Below are 22,593 nucleotides of genomic sequence, written 5' to 3' on the forward strand. Positions count from 1 at the left end.
GAGTGGGGGAAAAAAGAGCCTCAGGTCGTTTTTTTTTTTCAAAACAGACCACGAACGCAAACCTTTTCCATAAAATTATAACCATCTAAATTATGTCGGGTTTGGGAAAGGTCAAGTCACTGCATTTGCTGCTGCTGCAAACGGAGCAGTCAGTCGGTCAGAATTGTGAATGGGCAGCGCTTGCTGGAGGTTTCCATGGAAACAGTCCCGCCCTTCGACCGAGCTCGGCTGCCGTGGACTTGTTTTATTCAAGGCGCGAATGCGCGCGCGCACAATATAGACCCCACTAAGTCTGTACCAACACCGTTGCTGCGTCTTCCAACTGCCCTACGCGGGGAGCCAGAGCTCCGGACGCTAACTCCCAGGCCCGGCCCGCTCTCCACTGAACCGTTAGAAGCCGCCTCCTCCGGCCATAACGGGAGTGGAGTTATGAACAACCGCGCATGCGCGGTGGGAGGAGGAGGAGACGGCCGCGCCGAGCACGCCGGGAGTTGTAGTTTCCCGCCTCGATCGCTTCCCATTGTGGGCGGGGAAAATGCCCATTGGGGCGGACTACAACTCCCGGGATGCCTGGCATCCCTTCTCTGCTCCACCCGCTACCCCACAAACCTGGTTACGCAGTTGAGGCACATGAAGCACAGATGAAGTGGACGGCGCAAAGTGGTGTGAAGAAAACTTCGGCAACTCGGCGGAAAAGAGTGAGTGCTCGCCAAATCAAATGGGATACTTTTTTGACGCTGGGGAGAGAAAACTCATTCGACATCAATTGGTGGTGCAGCCGTTGGCAATGCTGCCGACTGAGGGGCAGAGAGAGAGTTCTGGTGGGAAGACAATTGGATCCAGTTTCCCCTTCATTAGGTACTGCGGATGCTGGCTGTCTGCGGACGCCTGACTTTATAGATCCCACACGCTCGAGACCTTCCTGCAGTCAAATTTGTGTTAAAAGAACTGAATTAGATACGACGCGGATGTTTTAACCAACGTCTGTGTTGCAGCTTTTGCGTCCCTTAAACTCAGTGGTGACATGTTTGGAAAGGTTCAGCGTGCGGTGCAGAGCCCCTGCTTGGTGAGCACCTTCAAGGACATCTTTCTGTCGCTCCGTCTCTGCAGGGATAACGCCGGGGGGATGTGCTTCTCTCACTTGAAACACCTCTCACACAACTCGATTTGATATGGAAGTTATTTTAGACTTTGCCCTTCTTTGGACCAAGTTAAACGCTGCCCTGATCCTGGTTAGATTTGCTGTTTCGAGTGGCGTGACGAGATTGACCAATAATGGGAAATCCCCAATGGATTGGCGGAATCCTCCCATTCGTAAATAGTTAGAAGTGGATGCCTTTTCGAGTACCTTTAGCTCCAATTTAAAGATAATCAATTTTAGAGTACTTTCTGATCATTGCGCGTCTAAATGAAATCTGGTCGCATATTCCTTTTCGCTTCTAATATTTCCTAAAGCTTTGCACAAACTAGTTTATCCTGTTGTAGGGAATTACAGCTTCTCGCACATGCAAACTCTGCAAGTTTAGTTTCTAACTGTATTCGCCAAAGAGGATAATGTTAGTTTGCGAATAACGGAGACATATAATTCCACGTCATTATATACTTGAAGGTGAAATCCAAAAAAAGCCTTAATATAAACACTACTGCAAGGAAACGCCATACTGTTCTTGACCCAGGTGTGGTGCAGCCTCTCTGCAGGTCTGGTTGTCAACTTTTATCTTTCCTTTGCAGTTGTATACTCCTTGACTCAATATTTTAATTGACGGAGGACATCAGATCTGTAGACCAGATTAAATTGATTGTTTTGGAAACATAAAAATATATACTTTTGAGATACCCTACTATAATAAACTACTTAAAAGGTAGAGGGTTTATGGGATATCTTAATCCCAGTATTTACATTTTCTTCCAAATGTTATTGTTATTTGGACCTAATAATTATTGACAATATATCTCTCTAAAGAAGTTCAGAAATCCAAAAGAGGTTCTGAGTAGGAATCTGCCCAAATGCCCAACTTTTTGTTCCCACAGGTGATGGTTGAACTACGTATTTCTAGCATTTTCTATTTGTTTCAGATTTTCAGCATATGAAACTCTTACTATATCAATAAATAGCATTCTTGAACACCAACATTGAAAATATGTTTGCAGTTTGGCAATCTTGAAAGTAAACCTCAAAAATAGTATGAGATGAATGTTCCCAAAGTTGCAGTGTTAAATAGTGGTATCGCTGGTGAGAAATTTTAAATCTGAAAATCACCTAAAATTGAAACTGTACAGGCAGCAAAGAACAGTATAAGCTTCCCTGATCAGAGTATATTTGTATGCTTCTGAAACACGCTTGTGAATTAAACACACTCGGATGGTGTTAAGAATTGACATAAATTATATTAATTTTTATGCATGTCGCGCGTTTATATAAAGTGGTGCAAATTGATGCAAAACAGCAGTCTACCTCGGGTTCAGATCACAACCGAATGCATTAAAACTCCTCTCCCACCGTCCCGCTGCTTCAAGAGACTTCCTGAGTGCTTCAGTTTTTTGTAAATTGTAGTTTAACGCCAGTCAGTCAGTTCTTGCTGCCTCTTGGCGTCGATCATATTGCAAAATAACAGAGACTTGCCAAGTGAACATCACACGGGCAGAGACTGATCTCTGATCAGTTTTAACCTCAAAATGATGACTAAATTTTTTTTTGAGAACTGGCAGAACCAGAACGTTTTTTATGACTTGTGTCGTAATCATAGATTATCATAGAATTTACAGTGCAGAAGGAGGCCATTCGGCCCATCGAGTCTGCACCGGCTCTTGGAAAGAGCACCTTACCAAAGGTCAATATCTCCACCCCATCCCCATAACCCAACCCAACACTAAGGGCAATTTTGGACACTGAGGGCAATTTAGCATGGCCAATCCACCTAACCTGCACATCTTTGGACTGTGGGAGGAAACCGGAGCACCCGGAGGAAACCCACGCACACACGGGGAGGATGTGCAGACTCCGCACAGACAGTGACCCAAGCCGGAATCGAACCTGGGACCCTGGAGCTGTGAAGCAATTGTGCTATTCACAATGCTACCGTGCTGCCCATTGATGTACTTCCTCACCATCAATAACAACACTAGCCTGTGACTCTTTGTGTGCAAACACAATTTCTTAAATAGTATTTTCTTGTTATTTTATTGTTGCCAACGTCAAAATTAGAGCCCGTAGTAACTTTGATCCAGTTTTGTAGAATCGTGAAAAGTACAGCTCCGATAAGAGGAATTGGTCACAATCCACGTGTTGCTGGCATTAGCTGTTTAACTGAAGCTATCCAGTCTGACTTCCTTCATCCCATTTCGTATCCTGTTCGAGGAGTTGCAATACTCTATATAAAGGTCTAATACTAATATAAGTGCACCTTTTAAACGTGGCATTCATTACCTTGTACACGTCTTCAGATTGTGGGGGTAACTGCGCCGCTTACTGAAGGTATGTGTCAGGGAACATCCAGCTTATGAGCTTCTAAATGCACAATGTATTTTGTGGTAGAAGCTTGTTTGGCAGTAGATCACCTCAGAGGCGCTTTGCAAGCCACGTGATCAAAGGACGTCCACCGATGGATACATATGTGTCGAAATCCGCAAGTTGAGGTGCAAACTGCGGATCGCACGCCAGTTGTCAGAATACAGGTTAAAAGTACCATCACAGCTCCAGTACATTGTGCAGCGGATGTAGTAACCTCCACTTGCCTACCAGTAACGCTGTTATGGACCTTCAATTGAAAGCAGCTGTTTTTGTGTCAGGCGCTCTGCTTTGGTAACTATTATTATCATTTCTCTGGCGATGATGGCTATTTGGCGATAAATGTCTCCGGTCTCTTCCGGTGAAACAGATTTTAAAGAAACACCGAAAACGCAAAAAAAATGAGACGAGTGTAGTGATGTGATTGGAGATGAACGGATATTAAAGATTTCGGAGACCATCCGGTCCATTGAAAACCCTTCACCTAAGTTGTGCAGTTTGTTTCTCTTCCACTTCCCCCTCCCTCTCCCACTTCATCTGTCTGTTTACCGGGAAATGGAAATTCAGAGGACTCGTGCCACAATGGAAAAGTAAGGGGTTGTAGCTGGTCTTAGTTGTTTTAAAGTTGCTGGTTTGCGCTTTTAAGTGGAAAACTCGTTCTCTCTTGTGCTAACAACATCCACAGAAAGCATGAAAATCGTCCCCCACTGGATGCTTGCATGCGTCCTAAATGTTTGCACATGATCGGGGCGGAGGGGGTTGTTGATATTAATGTGCACGTTGGCAATAAACTAAAACATCATCTTTTCATCGAGTCTCTCTCTTTCTCCACCCCCCTCCTCTTTTGCAGAGTATTTCCGGTGACGGATTGAGCGTCTGGCGACGGCGGATTGAAACTACAGAACAGAGAGAGAGAAGGCGAGAGGAGAAAAGCAGAGAGGGGGGAAAAATGAGTGGGACTTCAACAGGCTGCTGATGAACAAAGTTGTCAGCACATGCGAGCCGGCCTGCGTGCAATTTCTTTGATTGAATAGACCGACGACACGGTGGTTTTTATTTTTGGACTATTGTTTTTTTTTTTTGCTTACATTGTTTTATTTTGGTTTTGGAAGGCTGGAAGTTTCCAAGTTGAAATTTATCGCCCAGGGAGCCAGATGTCAGCCAACAGTAGCAGCAACTCGTCTCCTCCCGTGTCGCAGAGATTGTTGCCGTCGGTGTTGCCGCTGCCCGCCTCATCGCCGACCCCATCGCTGTCCCCGCCCGCCACCGGGCTCTCTGGCCGCCTTTCCAACGGCAGCATTAGCGCGCCGAGTCCCACCAATTCCCGGGGATCCTTCAACGGCGTCTCCTTCCTTCTCCAGATCGGCCTCACTCGGGAACCGGTTACCATCGAGGCACAGGACATCTCCCTCTCCGCCGTCAAAGATCTCGTCTGCTCCATCGTGGACCAAAAGGTACAGTAATTCATTTAAAAAACGATATGGTCCAACATTTATCACTTTAACTAGCGAGAAGGTTTTTTTTTTGGCAGTGGAGGGCGTTCAGAGGTCTATCAAATTGGGGGGTGGGAGACTATAAAAAAAATAATGCTGCCAAAGTTTCTTAAAAGTTGAAAAACTGAACTACGAAACCTGCTTGAATCATATTGAAATGGCTCGCAGATATAACGGTTCTTTTTATATGATTATAACGCGAGAGAAGCGACCTGTCAGGACATGGTTGCAATGTTATCTTCTTAGTTTCCCGATCAGTTAGTTTCACAACAATGTGGCGTGCCCCTCCCCAAACATTTGATAGCAGCGACCTGTCACACACAAGGTTCAGAATGGTTGTAATTACCACAGGAGCTGAAAACATGTGTCTTAAATCGCCATCCATTACCTAGCCATTTTATCTAATGTCAGAGGCAAACTGCATTGTTATTGTGTTATGTTTTGGGCTTGCTTCTTAACTTAGCCAGTTAGTAACAGAATACAAATGGTTGGTTACTACATTTTACATTGCTAATTTATAAGTCTGCAATACTCATTAATCTTGCGCCTGGGAAGTTTACATATTTGCATTTAATAGTGCGCTACTTTTGTGAAATCTTGAGAAATTTTAACGTGGTTTTGGAGGACCAAGACAAATATCGACTTTTGTGTAAAACAGTGTGGTGGTCTTTACATCTTAGATTATTGAATTCTGTGCAAGCTGGCAACTGCACAACAATCTCTTACAAACAAACTTTTTGCTGGGTCAACTGCTTCAACAAGTATGCATAAAATGCTGGTTATTATGTAATTGATTATCGTGAGTACAAAGAAACCATTGTAGTAGTTCGTCTTTAATACAATTGCACAGCATCCCTGAGAAATTTAAAATTGTCTTTTACCAGAATATTAACTGTATTAGTGCAAAAAAACGTAAATCCGGCTGGTGATCAATTCCTTTTGAAGTGTAGTTATAATGTATAATGGGATTATATATTTGAAAAATCTGTACATGTATTGTAATTTAAAAGTATTCCAGTCAAGTCTTTTTCTGTTGTGTATGAAAACATCAGTCATTAAAATAATGAGTTAACAATCAAAACAATATTAAGGCCTTTGCACTTGGGATTTAGGCGGTACTCTGCTCAGTGTATTTTTGGTATGTTTAATTTTATGATCCGTGGTCTCTTCAAGTGGGATAAATGGTTACATTTCATTCCAGTTTGTTGAATGAAAGCTTGGTTTGTTGACTTTTAAAAAGTATATAGTGGCGCACTGTGCTAATTTTTTTTAAGGTCGACATTTTGTCAGTGGTGGCATGGTTGGGAGCATTCTACACAGAATTAAATGAAATTTACGGGGGAAGACATCAGATGGCCTTTTCTTCCAACTGTACTTATGTTTCTCTGAAACCTATTCCATCATGTAAGCATCAAGACTCGTCTCAAATACATTTGGACTGGGTGCAATTCTAGTTTTACATCCTGCCCCAATTTTACTCTCTATTAATATAAATAGGTGAGGTGTAAATCCTACATTCTGCCTGATCTGTGAGTTTCTTGCCTCATGAGTTCGATCTTTCAATCACTCCATGTGGCAGTATGTGTAAAGCAATCTCTCATAAATTAATTATTTGATCTGTTAGTAGCTACATTTTGTTTTCCTTGTTCTGGCCGGTCCCACAAGTGGAAACAATTTCTCCATATTCCCTTCTCTTTAATCCCTTCATAATTTAGATAATCTCTATTGTGCCTTCTCTTTACCAGCAAAATGTCCAGCCCACTTTTTCCCCAATTGTTGTGCCTCTCAATTTTGATAAAATCCTTGTTAATCTAGCCTGCACTTTCTCTAGTGTTTCAATATGCTTCTTTTGTAGTATGGAGACCAGACCTTCACACACAATTCCCAGTGTGATCTGATCAAAGTTCCTAATAAACTTAACATTACAACCCTGCTTTTCTGATCATCAAGAAATGCATGTTTTTGTTGCATGCTTTGCGACCATTCAACTTGTTTTACTACTTTATACATTTCTCTGCAAGTAGACATTAAAGTAATGGATTGGACGATTAGTTTGACTAGAAGGGTATGTTTGACGAGTGAAGATTGCTTGTTTTACTACTTTATGACATTTGTTTCTCCCAAATGCTGGACGCGATTCAACTAAAAGATTGGGGAACAAAGTCTAATAGTGAGCACTTTTAGCCACAGCGCCGAGAAACACGTGGCTATACAACGCCACTTGTATTAAATAAGGGACCTCAGCGTGGAACGCGCGGGCCAGGCCATTTTCTACACTGAGGAGTTCTGCTCGCTGGCACTGCTACATTGACTGTGCCAAGGTACCACCCTGCCCGAAGGGGCTGCACCTCCGGTCCTCTGGAAGACCCCCACAAGTGCCGTTCTGCCTGGTACCCGTTTGTGGGGACCAGTGCTGAACAGCCCTAGCTCTAGGTCTCCGAGCTGATGGGGATAGATCCCAATGCCTTGTGTACCTCAGGAAACTGCATATTAGAATGAGACTAGCTGTATTGCTCTAATATGCAGATTTGCTACAAAGTGACATCGCAACGTCACACGAGATTGCGTTTAATCCCGTGAGGCTTTGCGATCCGGGTAGATCCCGAGAGTGGGGTCTCCTTTGTCAGTGGCTATTATTGGCCGCAGCAAGCTGATTTTCAGGGACCGCGTGGCCATTGGACCGCGGCCGCTATTTCACCTACTTCGTTGGTGAGCTGAATTGAGTTTCAGCCTGACTGTAAGTGTAACTTTCCCTATCATGGATCTTTGGACATTATTCTCTGTTTCACCTATAGCTTCCTCAAAATTAAAAGTCTGTTATTTCGGCACCTATGCACAAACATTATTTTAGTTGTGGAATCATTTCCGATATATTTGAGGGTGGATTCACCAAATATAAAATTGTCTTTTCAGCAGAAGAATTCCAATACGCAATTAACTCTGCTTACCTATGTAAGAGGTGGCATGCTTGCTGCAGCCTGCTACTTGCTACATAAAACTGTGTAAAGGAATACAATGTTTCTGTATTTTTGGATTTCAATGTGTCATTCAGAAAGACTGGTTATAACATGCTACTATAAGTTCCTTGCATCCTAAAATTTGCATCTGAAGATTAATTCCCTACTTGATCAATCTACCACTTCTATTTTTCTGATCTACCGTCAATGATGTAATCAATTTTGTTGAAAGGAAATCATTTTTGACTAATTTTAGTTCTTTGAGGAACAAGCAAGGTGGATAAAGGGGAACCTGCAGATGCGGTGTACTTGGATTTACAAAAAGCATTTAAGTAGGCGCCACATCAAAAGGTTATCACAAAATAAGAACTCATGGTGTTGGGGGTGCGATGTTATCATGGATAGAGGATTAATTAGATAACAGGAAGTGGAAAGTAGGGGTAATGGGTCATTTTCATGTTGCCAAGCTATTTTTGTGGAGTAAAGCTGGGATCAAAGCTGGGGCTGGTTTAGCACAAGGCTAAATCGCTGGCTTTGAAAGCAGACCAAGGCAGGCCAGCAGCAAGGTTCAATTCCCGTACCAGCCTCCCCGAACAGGGGCCGGAATGTGGTGACTAGGGGCTTTTCACAGTAACTTCATTTGAAGCCTACTTGTGACAATAAGCGATTTTCATTTCATTTCAATGCTGGAGCCTCTGTTCAATCTACATCAATGACTAGGATGACAGGACCGAACGTATGGGAACTAAATTTGCTGATGTCACAAAGATAGGTAGATTTGAAATAAAGCAAGTTGCCAAGAAACACAAGGGCTGGAATTTTCTGGCTGGTTTTGCTGGCGTGATCTTCCGGTCCTGCCGATGGCGAACCCCTGCCCTGGGTTTCCTGGGAGCTGGGATTGCATAGAACAGGAAACCTGCCACCACCTACTGGTGGGCTGTCCGCACCACAATGAAACATGCCACGTGGGCATGTGGAAAATTCTGCCCAAAATGTCTACAAATGGATATAAATAGCTTAGGTGAGTGAGGAAACATTTGGCAGATGGAGTATAATGTTGGAAAAATATGAACTTCTGCATTTTGGCAGGAAGAATTGCAAAACAGGATATTTTTTGAATGGAGCGAGATTGCAGAACTCTATGCTACAGAGGGATCTAGCTATTCTGGTGCATGAGTCAGCAAGTTAGTATGCAGGTGCAGCAAGTGATTAGAAAGGCAAATGGAATGTTGCCATTTATTCCAAATGAAATATTGTTGATCTGTACAAGGGCTTGGTGAGGTCATATCTGGAGTACTGTGTAGAGTTTTGGTCATATTAAGAAAAAATATAATTGCATCACTCGTCTGATTCCTGGGTTGAAGGGATAATCTTATGAGGAAAGGTTGGGCCTATACCCACTAGAGTTTAGAAGAATGAGAGGTGACCCTATTGAAACATATAAGATCCTGAGGGGCATGACCTGTTGGATGCTGAGAGGATGTTTCTCTTGTAGGGAAGGCTAGAACTAGTGGGCACCGTTTGAAAATTAGGACTCTTCATTCAAGATGGAAAAGTTTCTTATGAGGTTTGTTAATCTGTGAAATTCACTTCCCCAGAGAGCAGTGAAAACTGGATCATTGAATATATTCAAGGCTGAGTGAGTTAAGATTTTTGATCGCCAAGGCAATATGGGAGGCGGATAGGGAAGTAGAGTTGAGGCCACAATCTGATCAACGAAGATCTGATTGAATGGCAGAGCTGACTCGATGGACCAAGTGGCCTACTCTTAATTCTTGTGCTTAATGTGTGCCTACTGTTGCCAAGACATGGCATACTGTCTTAACTCATTGAAGGTTTGTGTAGCTAGAAGTGAGAGAGGAGGCTTACAGCCCATGACTCTTGGATTCATGCACAAGTCTGAGAGTTCAGAAGGGCAGATGTTAATCAAACCTACTTTTATTGTTTAGTCTGAGAAATCAAATGTGCATCTTCTGTTTTTTACCTAACTTGCATGTTAAGTGCAGGGGTTCTGAAGGTCCTCCTTCCTGCGCTATAAAAATTCTACGAACCCTCTGAAATGCAGAACAAGTAATTTATGTGTGTATGAAGCTTAGTTTTTTGTTTTATGTGCAGCTTGACTGATGTCCTCCAAAGCGTTTCCTTTGGACTGAGACTTTCTCTCTTCACACTCCGCCTGACAGAGACGTCTCATATAATTCCCCTTCTAATCGCAAGATCTTTGTACCATAGCAATATGTATAAATATGATATTGGACACATTCTAATTCCCAATGGTACAGTAGACAGTAACTCAATTTGGGGAAGGGCAGTGGGGTGGGGGACATGGGGTGAAATTACATGCATAAGGTGGAATGAAGGAGAAATTAGAAATGCTAAGAAAATGTGGATATACAATTTTGTCAACTGATTTGATGCACGTAATCTGGTCTATTATCACAACAATCTTTCTTTCTACACATTCTGTTTTTGCAGACCCTTGAAACCTTCTTGAGAATTCCTGGTCTAGTAGACATGAAATTAAAAGCACAGAAACAAAGTGAAATAAACTTGTTGATTGCCACTCTATTGAACCAGATTGGAACCATTAGTTCTTTTTGAAATTGGGTTTATTGTCTGCTGAAAGATAGTCCGCCAAAGCAGTTGGAATCCAATAGAAGCCACAAGTTTTAGAATCCTGTCATCAATTGCAATGATATTTATATTACAAGTGAGTTGCTGCATGACCATTATTTTTATATTGTGGTGATGTTTTTGCTAATTCATAACAGCATATTTAATTAATTTCCCACAAGTCATTCCTTCAATATTTCTTTGGAAAGTATGGGGTATGACCAAACCACTTTTGAACATAGTTTTACTGAAAAATAAACTCATTCAGGCATTAACTCCTCTTTTGCCATATTGAGGGAGCAGCACCATGGTGCCCATAAATGTTCTCGCCAATGCCCTTACAAGCATCAACAGTGCAGAGAAATGAACAAAATGCCATGTTTGCATCTGGCCAAGCTCCGAAGTGACAGATTCCCGACTAAGAATGAAGCATGGCTACATTGAAGAGTTTAAGATTATTGATGACCAGTGAGAAAATAATCTCAAGCAGACCGAACAAGCGTGGTGTCATTAGCCCCACATTTGATGTAGGGCTACATAATCCATTTATTCTTTCAATTCCTGATTACACATTTTATTGACATTTGATAGTTTTGAGTATAATAAAAGTGCTACTCATTAATTACTTGTACAATTGTGAAAAATGTTAAGTGGTGCAACTTTTCATTAGTTTGCTTCTTTAATGTGTTTGGAAATGTTAACATCACACTTTGCCGTACATTGCAGCGTGGGAATAATTTACTGTCATGCTCGTCTGAAAATGTACTAATTCAAGTGACTCATTTGTTTGAGAGGTTTGTCATTTGCAAAGAATGCCAATAGGTTCAGCTGACCTTGAATTACACTCGCTGCCCCTTTTAGAATTTTACAGTGCATAAGGAAGCCATCCAGTCCATCATGCCTATGCCAGCTCCCATAAACGTTACCCAACTTGTCCCAATTTACTAAAAAATATTTTTTCTTGTTAAAAGCTAGTATGGATCTGTTTTCGCGCCTGCCTCTGGTAAAACCTCCTTTTATGTATATTATAATAGTCCCTCTTTTGGGAGCGGCGGTATGCCTTTTATTACCAACCAGTGGACATCCTTCTTTCCAATTTACCATCTCTACCTCAGAATTTTGAAAACCTTCTTCAAATCTGCTCTTGAACCTTTTAGACTCCATAAAACAGTATGACTGTGCAAAAAATTAGGACGTGAAGAGAAAATTGCAATTGAGGAGGGACAAAAACGTATTTGTTAGGCAAAACTCAGATGCTAGTACTGTTTACAATAAGACCTGATTGAAAACATAATTTGGACAGACATTTATTAAAGCTGACAAGTGAAAGCATGTGAATGTTAGGTCTTATGGTTTCTGTGCCTTAACTTGAAGGGCTGAATTGCATGTGGCGCACCAAAACATCGAATAAATGCTAAGTTGTGTGCATGGTAACCTTGTTAAGAAGACTGTCTTTTAAAAACATTTTTGATGTGGATTAATTTAGTGTGACTTGAACATGAATGAAAAGTAGATCTGCCTGTATAATCAATTCTGCAAAGCCTGTATGATCAATTCTGCAAAGCCAGTTAGTGAAGGATGGGATATGAGTCAATTTTTACTCGGTCTTCTTCTTATTTAGAAAATGAAACATTTTAAACTTGCAACTCTTAACTCTACCACACTACAATTTGAAAGTATCTCTTTATATGTACTCGAGTGAAAGTTCCAATTAATGCCCAATGCCTGAATAAAATTATTGTACGATTAACGCTAATCCAATTTGATCTTACATTTGATGCCTTGGTGAAAGGAGATGTTAAGTTCCTTAACTTAGATCAATTTTTAATCTGAAATTGGAGTTTATTCCAATTCATTTTCTGCTGCCTTTTCATTTCTCCCTGGCTAATACACTCCTAAATCTAGGAACAATTGCAAAGAGTCTTGGACTACTTTTATACTTGAGCTGATTCAGTGTCTGAGGGATATATTTTAAAGCTGTATGTATAAAGGAACCACTGCAAAACAGCTACTGCAAGAAGTATTAACGTGGCATGTTTTGTAAATAAAGTATCATGCTGAGGTGTATAATTAATTCTTCAAAATGCTATGCAGCTCTAATTTACAGTTTTGTACAGGTACCAATGTAATGAACAAGGTTAATGGAATTTTGGCAATTATCTCGTGGGTTGAGCTACAAAGGGGAGACATTGTGCTTCAGTTATACATATCTTTGGCCAGACCCCAACTGGAGTACGGAGTTCAGTTCTGGGCATCGTAGCTCAGGAATGATGTAATAGTCTCTGAGGTGATTTTACCTCTTTTTTTTTTTTTGAGGTTGGAGACAAATTATGATTGATGCAAGCCCCACTAAATCCAACATTTTTATCAAGAATATTAGACAAAACAGTTTCATGGTCAATTTGAGATGACTGTATGTTGCTTTGCAGTGATCTTTGAGATCTTCCTGCTTGTTTCACTGGGAGTCTTTCTGTCAATATATATCTTCTCTCTTTTTTGAGCATTGCTGTGTGGGAGGTTTTCAGGAATTTACATACAGAACACAGTTTTTGAAAGCTCATGCACAATCCTTTTCTGGTTACTTGAGAGCATGATCAACTGTTGGTTGGCTAGAATTAGTATATTCCCAAGTTGTCATTCATTGGCGTAGCCATATAAGGACAACTTCCATTCCTGCTGTGAATACCTGCCTGGATTCAATCAGCCTCCATTGATTTAAAACAGTTTGCTTCTTCTTCTGAAGAAGAGTCAAACGCACTTGAAATGTTAACTCTGTTTTCTCCCTCCACAGATGCTGCCAGACCTCCTGAGTGTTTCGAAGATTTTCTGTTCTTGTTGATAGAAATGTAGAAAATAAGAACAGGAGTAGGCTGCTCGATCCTTTTGAGCCTGCTCCGCCATTGAGTACAATCATGGTTGATCCTCTATTTCAACACCATACTCCTGCACTCTCCCCATACCCCTTGATGCTTTTTGAGGCCCAAAATTATCTTATTTCCTCCTTCAATATATTCAGTGATTTGGTCTCCACAACCAAACAAAGAACAAAGAAATGTACAGCACAGGAACAGGCCCTTCGGCCCTCCAAGCCCGTGCCGACCATACTGCCCGACTAAACTACAATCTTCTACACTTCCTGGGTCCGTATCCTTCTATTCCCATCCTATTCATATATTTGTCAAGATGCCCCTTAAATGTCCCTATCGTCCCTGCTTCCACTACCTCCTCCGGTAGTGAGTTCCAGGCACCCACTACCCTCTGCGTAAAAAACTTGCCTCGTACATCTACTCTAAACCTTGCCCCTCTCACCTTAAACCTATGCCCCCTAGTAATTGACCCCTCTACCCTGGGGAAAAGCCTCTGACTATCCACTCTGTCTATGCCCCTCATAATTTTGTATACCTCTATCAGGTCGCCCCTCAACCTCCTTCGTTCCAGTGAGAACAAACCGAGTTTATTCAATCGCTCCTCATAGCTTATGCCCTCCATACCAGGCAACATTCTGGTAAATCTCTTCTGCACCCTCTCTAAAGCCTCCACATCCTTCTGGTAGTGTGGCGACCAGAATTGAAAACTATACTCCAAGTGTGGCCTAACTAAGGTTCTATACAGCTGCAACATGACTTGCCAATTCTTATACTCAATGCCCCGGCCAATGAAGGCAAGTATGCCGTATGCCTTCTTGACTACCTTCTCCACCTGTGTTGCCCCTTTCAATGACCTGTGGACCTGTACTCCTAGATCTCTTTGACTTTCAATACTCTTGAGGGTTCTACCATTCACTGTATATTCCCTACCTGCATTAGCCCTTCCAAAATGCATTACCTCACATTTGTCCGGATTAAACTCCATCTGCCATCTCTCCGCCCAAGTCTCCAGACAATCTAAATCCTGCTGTATCCTCTGACAGTCCTCATCGCTATCCGCAATTCCACCAACCTTTGTGTCGTCTGCAAACTTACTAATCAGACCAGTTACATTTTCCTCCAAATCATTTATATATACTACAAAGAGCAAAGGTCCCAACACTGATCCCTGTGGAACACCACTGGTCACAGCCCTCCAATTAGAAAAGCATCCCTCCATTGCTACCCTCTGCCTTCTATGGCCTAGCCAGTTCTGTATCCACCTTGCCAGTTCACCCCTGATCCCGTGTGACTTCACCTTTTGTACTAGTCTACCATGAGGGACCTTGTCAAAGGCCTTACTGAAGTCCATATAGACAACATCTACTGCCCTACCTGCATCAATCATCTTAGTGACCTCCTCGAAAAACTCTATCAAGTTAGTGAGACACGACCTCCCCTTCACAAAACCGTGCTGCCTCTCACTAATACGTCCATTTGCTTCCAAATGGGACTAGATCCTGTCTCGAAGAATTCTCTCCAGTAATTTCCCTACCACTGAAGTAAGGCTCACCGGCCTGTAGTTCCCGGGATTATCCTTGCTACCCTTCTTAAACAGAGGAACAACATTGGCTATTCTCCAGTCCTCCGGGACATCCCCTGAAGACAGCGAGGATCCAAAGATTTCTGTCAAGGCCTCAGCAATTTCCTCTCCAGCCTCCTTCAGTATTCTGGGGTAGATCCCATCAGGCCCTGGGGACTTATCTACCTTAATATTTTTTAAGACACCCAACACCTCGTCTTTTTGGATCACAATGTGACCCAGGCTATCTACACCCCCTTCTCCAGACTCAACATCTACCAATTCCTTCTCTTTGGTGAATACTGATGCAAAGTATTCATTTAGTACCTCGCCCATTTCCTCTGGCTCCACACATAGATTCCCTTGCCTATCCTTCAGTGGGCCAACCCTTTCCCTGGCTACCCTCTTGCTTTTTATGTACGTGTAAAAAGCCTTGGGATTTTCCTTAACCCTATTTGCCAATGACTTTTCATGACCCCTTCTAGCCCTCCTGACACCTTGCTTAAGTTCCTTCCTACTTTCCTTATATGCCACACAGGCTTCGTCTGTTCCCAGCCTTTTAGCCCTGACAAATGCCTCCTTTTTCTTTTTGACGAGGCCTACAATATCACTCGTCATCCAAGGTTCCCGAAAATTGCCGTATTTATCTTTCTTCCTCACAGGAACATGCCTGTCCTGTATTCCTTTCAACTGACACTTGAAAGCCTCCCACATGTCAGATGTTGATTTGCCCTCAAACATCCGCCCCCAATCTATGTTCTTCAGTTCCCGCCTAATATTGTTATAATTAGCCTTCCCCCAATTTAGCACATTCATCCTCGGACCACTCTTATCCTTGTCCACCAGTACTTTAAAACTTACTGAATTGTGGTCACTGTTACCGAAATGTTCCCCTACTGAAACATCTACCACCTGGCCGGGCTCATTCCGCAATACCAGGTCCAGTACCGCCCCTTCCCTAGTTGGACTGTTTACATATTGTTTTAAGAAGCCCTCCTGGATGCTCCTTACAAACTCCGTCCCGTCTAAGCCCCTGGCACTAAGTGAGTCCCAGTCAATATTGGGGAAGTTGAAGTCTCCCATCACCACAACCCTGTTGTTTTTACTCTTTTCCAAAATCTGTCTACCTATCTGCTCCTCTGTCTCCCGCTGGCTGTTGGGAGGCCTGTAGTATACCCCCAACATTGTGACTGCACCCTTCTTATTCCTGATCTCTACCCATATAGCCTCACTGCCCTCTGAGGTGTCCTCTCGCAGTATAGCTGTGATATTCTCCCGAACAAGTAGCGCAACTCCGCCTCCCCTTTTACATCCCCCTCTATCCCGCCTGAAACATCTAAATCCTGGAACGTTTAGCTGCCAATCCTGCCCTTCCCTCAACCAGGTCTCTGTAATGGCAACAACATCATAGTTCCAAGTAGTAATCCAAGCTCTAAGTTCATCTGCCTTACCCGTAATGCTCCTTGCATTAAAACATATGCACTTCAGGCCACCAGACCCGCTGTGTTCAGCAACTTCTCCCCGTCTGCTCTGCCTCAGAGCCACACTGTCCCTATTCCCTAGTTCTCCCTCAATGCTCTCACCTTCTGACCTATTGCTCCCGCGCCCACCCCCCTGCCATACTAGTTTAAACCCTCCCGTGTGACACTAGCAAACCTCGCGGCCAGGATATTTATGCCTGTCCAGTTTAGATGCAACCCGTCCATCTTATACAGGTCACGCCTGCCCCGGAAGAGCTCCCAGTGGTCCAGATAACGGAAACCCTCCCTCCTACACCAGCTGTTTAGCCACGTGTTTGTCTGTTCTATCTTCCTATTTCTAGCCTCACTGGCACGTGGCACAGGGAGTAATCCCGAGATCACAACCCTCGAGGTCCTGTCTTTTAACTTTCTGCCTAGCTCCCTGAACTCCTGCTGCAGGACCTCATGCCCCTTCCTGCCTATGTCGTTAGTACCAATATGTACAACGACCTCTGCCTGTTTGCCCTCCCCCTTCAGGATTCCCTCTACCCGTTCGGAGACATCCTGGACCCTGGCACCAGGGAGGCAACATACCATCCTGGAGTCTCTTTCACGTCCACAGAAGCGCCTATCTGTGCCCCTGACTATAGAGTCCCCTATTACTATTACTCTTCTGCGCTTTGACCCTCCCTTCTGAACATCAGAGCCAGCCGTGGTGCCACTGCTCTGGCTGCTGCTGTTTTCCCCTGATAGGCTATCCCCCCCGACAGTATCCAAAGGGGTATATCTGTTCGAGAGGGGGACAACCACAGGGGATTCCTGCACTGACTGCCTGCCCTTTCTGGTGGTCACCCATTTCTCTGCCTGCACCTTGGGTGTGACCACATTTACATAACTGCGATCTATGACGCTTTCCGCCACCTGCATGCTCCCAAGTGCATCCAATTGCTGCTCCAACCGAACCATGCGGTCTGTGAGGAGCTGCAGTTGGGTGCACTTTCTGCAGATGAAGCCATCCGGGACGCTGGAAGCCTCCCGGAACTGCCACATCTCACAGTCAGAGCACAGCACCCCTCTAACTGACATTGCGTCAATTAATTATAAACCGTATAGTGGAAGAGAATTCCACAGGCCCACCACCCTCTGAGTAAAGAAGTTTCTCCTCATCCCAGTCCTAAATGGCCTACCCCTAATCCCGAGACTATGACTGCTTGTTCTACACCACAAGGAGCAAGTGGAAACATCATCCCGGCTGTTCAGCCCTGTTTTATACATTTCAATTAGATCCTCTTACATTCTTTTAAACTATAGTGAATACAGGCCCAGTCAACCAATCTCTCCTACGGCAATTCTGCCATCCCAGGAATCACTCCGGTGAACCATCGCTGCACTCCCTCTATGACAAGTAAATTCTTTCTTAGCTAAGGAGACCAAAACTGCACACGCTACTCCAGGTGTGGTCTCACCAAGACCCTGTGCAGCTCTAGTAAGATATCCTTGCTCATGTACTCTTGTCTTTTGCCTTCCTAACTGTTTGCTGTACCTACATGTTTGCTTTCAGTGATTGGTTTACTAGGACACCCAGGTCCTTTTGTACGTCAACATTTACCAATCTATCTCCATTTAAATAATGCTGTGTTTCTCCATCCAAAGTGGATAACTTCACCTTTATCTGCATCTTCCATGTATTTGCTCACTCACTCAACTTGTCAAAATCACCTTGAAGCTTCTTAACATCCTCCTCACCACTCGTTTTCCCACCACATTTTGTGTCGTCAACAAACTTTGAAATATTACTTTTGGTTCCCCATCCATATCATTGATGTATGTTGTGAATAGCTGAGGCCCAAGTGCTGATCACTGCAGGACCCAGCTGGTCACTACCTGAAAAAGACCCATTTATTTGTACCCTGTCTGTGAACCATTTCTCAATCCATGCCAATGGATTACCCCAAATCCCATGCGCTTTAATTTTACACACTAACCTCTTTTGTGGGACTTTATCAAAAGCTTTCAGAAAACCAATTACACTACATTCACTGGTTCACCCATATCTATACTAGTCTCGTCCTCAAAAACTCCAGTAGACTTGACTTCTGGTGGCGGTAGACGGTTGTGGACTTGGTGACTCCCGTGCGGGGAAATTTCTTTTGCTCTAAAAGTCCCGACCGGGCTTTCAAAAGCAATCCCGAAGTCTAGATTCCAATCAGCGAAGGTCGGCAAACTGTGAGTGGTCCGATATGCATCCAACGAAGAACAAAGGGGGAGAAAAAAAGCAGCAGACCGACTGCGAGGCTCTGGAGAGCGCGGGTGAAAGCGTGATGGTGGCGGGCCGGGATATGATCAATCACACAATTAGTGGACTTTATAACCAATCAATTTCAGAAGCAGAGGATGGAAACCTCTGAAGATCTGGAAAGGACCATTGACCCAATTAAAGCGGCAGTGGAGAGGGTTGATCAAAGGTTGGGAGTCCCAGGGCACTTCACTCCAACAAATGGAGTAGTCCTTCGCCGACCACAAGGAACGGCTGGCCGTGATGGAAGCAGAGCTTTCCCTGATTGCTGGCAGCTTCAAAAAGGTACGGGATAGAGTAGACAAACAGGAGAACCCAGAGCGACGGCTGAATGTCCGGATAATAGGTCGCCCAAAGGGGTTGGAAGGTTCACAACCATCTGAGTATGTGGCACAGATGCTGGGGAAGCTGTAGGTGAGGAGGGTAGGGTTTTGTATATTTCTTTCTTTTGGTTTAACTTGAGGGTGGGAAATTGGAGGGGTGTGTATGGGACAGCTGACCGTTTGAGTATTGTTAGGGTGCTAGGATGTGGAAGTCGATGGCAGTGCAAGCCCAGCGGTGGTCCCATAAGACCTGGGGGATTTAGGTCAAGCAAAAATATAGCTGAAGTCGGGGGAGGGGGCAGATGTCCCCTTACTCAATTGGTAACTTGGAAAGTTCGGGGCCTGAATGGTCCTGTTAAAAGGTTGTGCATATTTCCTCATCTTAAGAACCTGGGGGTGGACTTGATGTTTCTCCAGGAGACTTATTTAAAGGTGGCAGACCATATAAGACTGAAAAAGGTGTGGGCTGGTCAGGTTTACCGCTCTGGACTGGATATGAAGACGAGAGGGGTGGCTGTGGTAATAAGTAGAAGGGTGTCTTTCTCAATGAAGAAGTTCATTACTGATCCGAATGGTAGATATGTGTTGGTGAGTGGGCGATTAGAGGGCTCCTCAGTGGTACTGTGCAATATATATGCCCCAAATTGGGACGATGTGGACTTTGCGAGGCGAGTTCTGTCCCAGATCTAGATTCGCATAGACTTATCCGAGGGCGAGACTTCAATGCCCTGGACCCAGAGTTGGACCGATTTAAGCCCTACGTCTGGGAAGATGTTGGCGATGGCTGGGGAGCTGTTGAAATTCATGGTTGGGGGGAGGGGGAGGAGGGAAGGGGTGGGGCAGGGGGTGCGTAGATCTGTGGCACTAGCTCGAAGGAGAATTTTGCGTAATTTGTGGGCCACAGAACTGCCAAGCACTGGGTCATGAGTACGGGACCTTTCTGAGTTTCTTCATGAGAGAACCAAGTTCGCCATTAGAGCTCGGATGAGGGGTTCTCTGTGAGGTTGAAACTGTTCATTGACTTTTTCGAGAACTACTTGAATGTCAGTTGGTGAGGGGTGGGGGGAGGAGGAAATAGGCGATGTCAATGGGATATAATTATTGACCAAAGAGTGGGGGAGGAAGTACTTTAATTTGTTTTATTTTTAAAAAAATTGTCAGAGGTGTAGGCGATGTACTTGTGTGAATATATGGGGAGTTCCTGTTGTATTGTTACAGTGTTACTTGCATTGTTAAATATGTTATGTGGCGTTCGCTGTTTTGTGTTATGGACTGTTCCTGTTTCTGTATTCTCTGTATGCTTTGGCTATACCTTCAATAAATTATCTTTAAAAAAAAAAAAAACTCTGGTAGATATGACAAATATGATTTCCCCTTCATAATCCATGTTGGCTTTGTTTAATCTCGTTGATATTTTCTAAATGTCCTGTTATCGCAAACTTTATAATTTTAGCATTCTAGCATTTTCCAACTTCTGATAGGCTAACTGGTCTATAATTCCCTGTTTTTCCCCCCCCCCCCTCTTTTTTTAAATAGTGGGGTTACATTTGCGCCACTCCAATTTTCTGGGATTGTTCCAGAATCTACAGAATTTTGGAAGTTGACAATCAACGGACCCACTACTTCCATGCCCACCACCTTTATTACCCTGGGTGGTAGATTGTTGGGCCCTGGGGATTTATTGGTTTTCAGTTCCATAAATTTCTCCAGCACTCTTTCTAGTAATACTCATTTCCTTCAATTCTTCTTTCTCGCTGCACCCTTCCTTAGCATTTCTGGGAAGTTATTCCTGTCCTCCCCTGCGAAGACAGAATTATAGTTGTTTAATTGCTCTGCCATTTCCTTCATCTCAATTATAAGTTCTGTTTCAGACTGTAAGGGACCTACATTTGTCTTCACTAATCTTGTTCTTTGTATATACTTAGAAGTTTTTGAATTCGGGCACGGTAGCATTGTGGATAGCACAATTGCTTCACAGCTCCAGGGTCCCAGGTTTGATTCCGGCTTGGGTCACTGTCTGTGCGGACTCTGCACATTCTCCCCGTGTGTGCGTGAGTTTCCTCCGGGTGCTCCGGTTTCCTCCCACAGTCCAAAGATGTGCAGGTTAGGTGGATTGGCCATGATAAATTGCCCTTAGTGTCTAAAATTGCCCTTAGTGTTGGGTGGGGTTACTGGGTTATGGGGATAGGGTGGAGGTGTTGACCTTGGGTAGGGTGCTCTTTCCAAGAGCTGGTGCAAACTCCATGGGCCGAATGGCCTCCTTCTGCACTGTAAATTCTATGATAATCTATGATTCCATTTTTAAGCTACTTTCAAGTTTACCCTCATGTTCTATTTTACCCCTCTTAATCAATCTCTTTGTCCTCCTTTGTTGGATACTGAACTGCTCCCAATCCTTCGGCTTGCTATTTTTGACTCCTCTTTGGATCTAGTACTATCCTGAATTTCTTATGGTTGGGTCACTTTAGCTTTGAAGAGTCCTACGGACTCAAAACGTTAACTCTATTTTCTCTCCACAGCTGCTGCCAGACCTGCTGAGCTTTTCCAGCATTTTCTGTTTCCCGATTCCAGCACCTGCAGTATTTTGCCTTTATGCTGTGATTAACAGTTCTATTTGATTCAGATTGTTCTATCCAATTCAGCAGTATCACTACAATTAACAAGAATCGATGTAATTAACAATACTGCACCCATTTTACCTAACAAATGCTGCTCTGAACTGGTAGCTTGTCCGTTAACCCTTTCCTTGCATCTTGGAGGAGGTACGGTGAGATGTAAAGAGTTAACCAAAATGATACTGTGGCTTAAAGGGCTAAACTATGATGGCTTAGATCGTGAAGGGTTTTCCTGTGTTAACTGGCTTGTAGTTCCTTGAGTTTATTGAACTTAAATCTGAATATTGATTTTATTGTGAAGTTTGAAATAATGAGGTTATTTCCTCAGATGATATTCAGAACAAAGTGGGGTACAATCTTAAAATTAGAACTGGTCCAATTGGGAGTGAAATTAGGAAGCACTTCTTCACTTATTTTGGTAAATTAACTTAAAAGTTGCTGTTTGGGTTAGAAGAAAGTGAGTTTTCAATCGGCTTTAAACAGAGGTTCTAGTTGCAGCTGCAGCTTGATAATTAGTTAATTGGATTAAGCCAGTTTCCAGAGGCTAGAGTCAGACAGTGTAAAGGAGCCATATTACAGTGCTGACTTTGTTTGCATTGAGTGCTGGATTTGAGTGCATTAGAGTGCTATAGAGAGAGTTTGGTGACTGAGGGAGTTAGGTGAGGAGGGAGAAATTTCCTACATTTCCTCAAAGAGCATGAAGGGAGCAGGGAGTTTACAGAGAGTGCAGCTGAGAGTCGGATGGCAGAGTTCCAGTTGGTTCACAGGGCAGCTGCATTCTGTAAGGTAAGAGTTGTTTGTTTTGGGTTTTAAAAATTATTTTAAAATTTTTTGTGTTTGTTTTGTTTTTTGGGGGCAGCAAGCTATCTTTGTATCATTTAGCAGAATTACCAATTTTAG

The 22,593-nt window shown here is 43.4% G+C and overlaps 1 protein-coding gene across 1 annotated transcript in view; it reads left to right on the plus strand.

Annotated features, from left to right (window-relative positions):
* The first annotated feature begins 595 nt into the window (after positions 1-595).
* prkd3 (protein kinase D3) overlaps positions 596-22,593 on the plus strand; it is a 595,703-nt gene continuing 573,705 nt past the window's right edge. Inside the window, exons 1-2 of the mRNA XM_072511897.1 lie at positions 596-698; positions 4,359-4,962. Of these exons, the coding sequence (XP_072367998.1) occupies positions 4,663-4,962 (300 nt within the window). The 5' untranslated portion in view covers positions 596-698; positions 4,359-4,662. The remainder of the gene's footprint in view (positions 699-4,358; positions 4,963-22,593) is intronic.

The sequence above is a fragment of the Scyliorhinus torazame genome, chromosome 1 (assembly GCF_047496885.1).
Source record: "Scyliorhinus torazame isolate Kashiwa2021f chromosome 1, sScyTor2.1, whole genome shotgun sequence".
NCBI classification, from domain to species: Eukaryota; Metazoa; Chordata; class Chondrichthyes; order Carcharhiniformes; family Scyliorhinidae; genus Scyliorhinus; species Scyliorhinus torazame.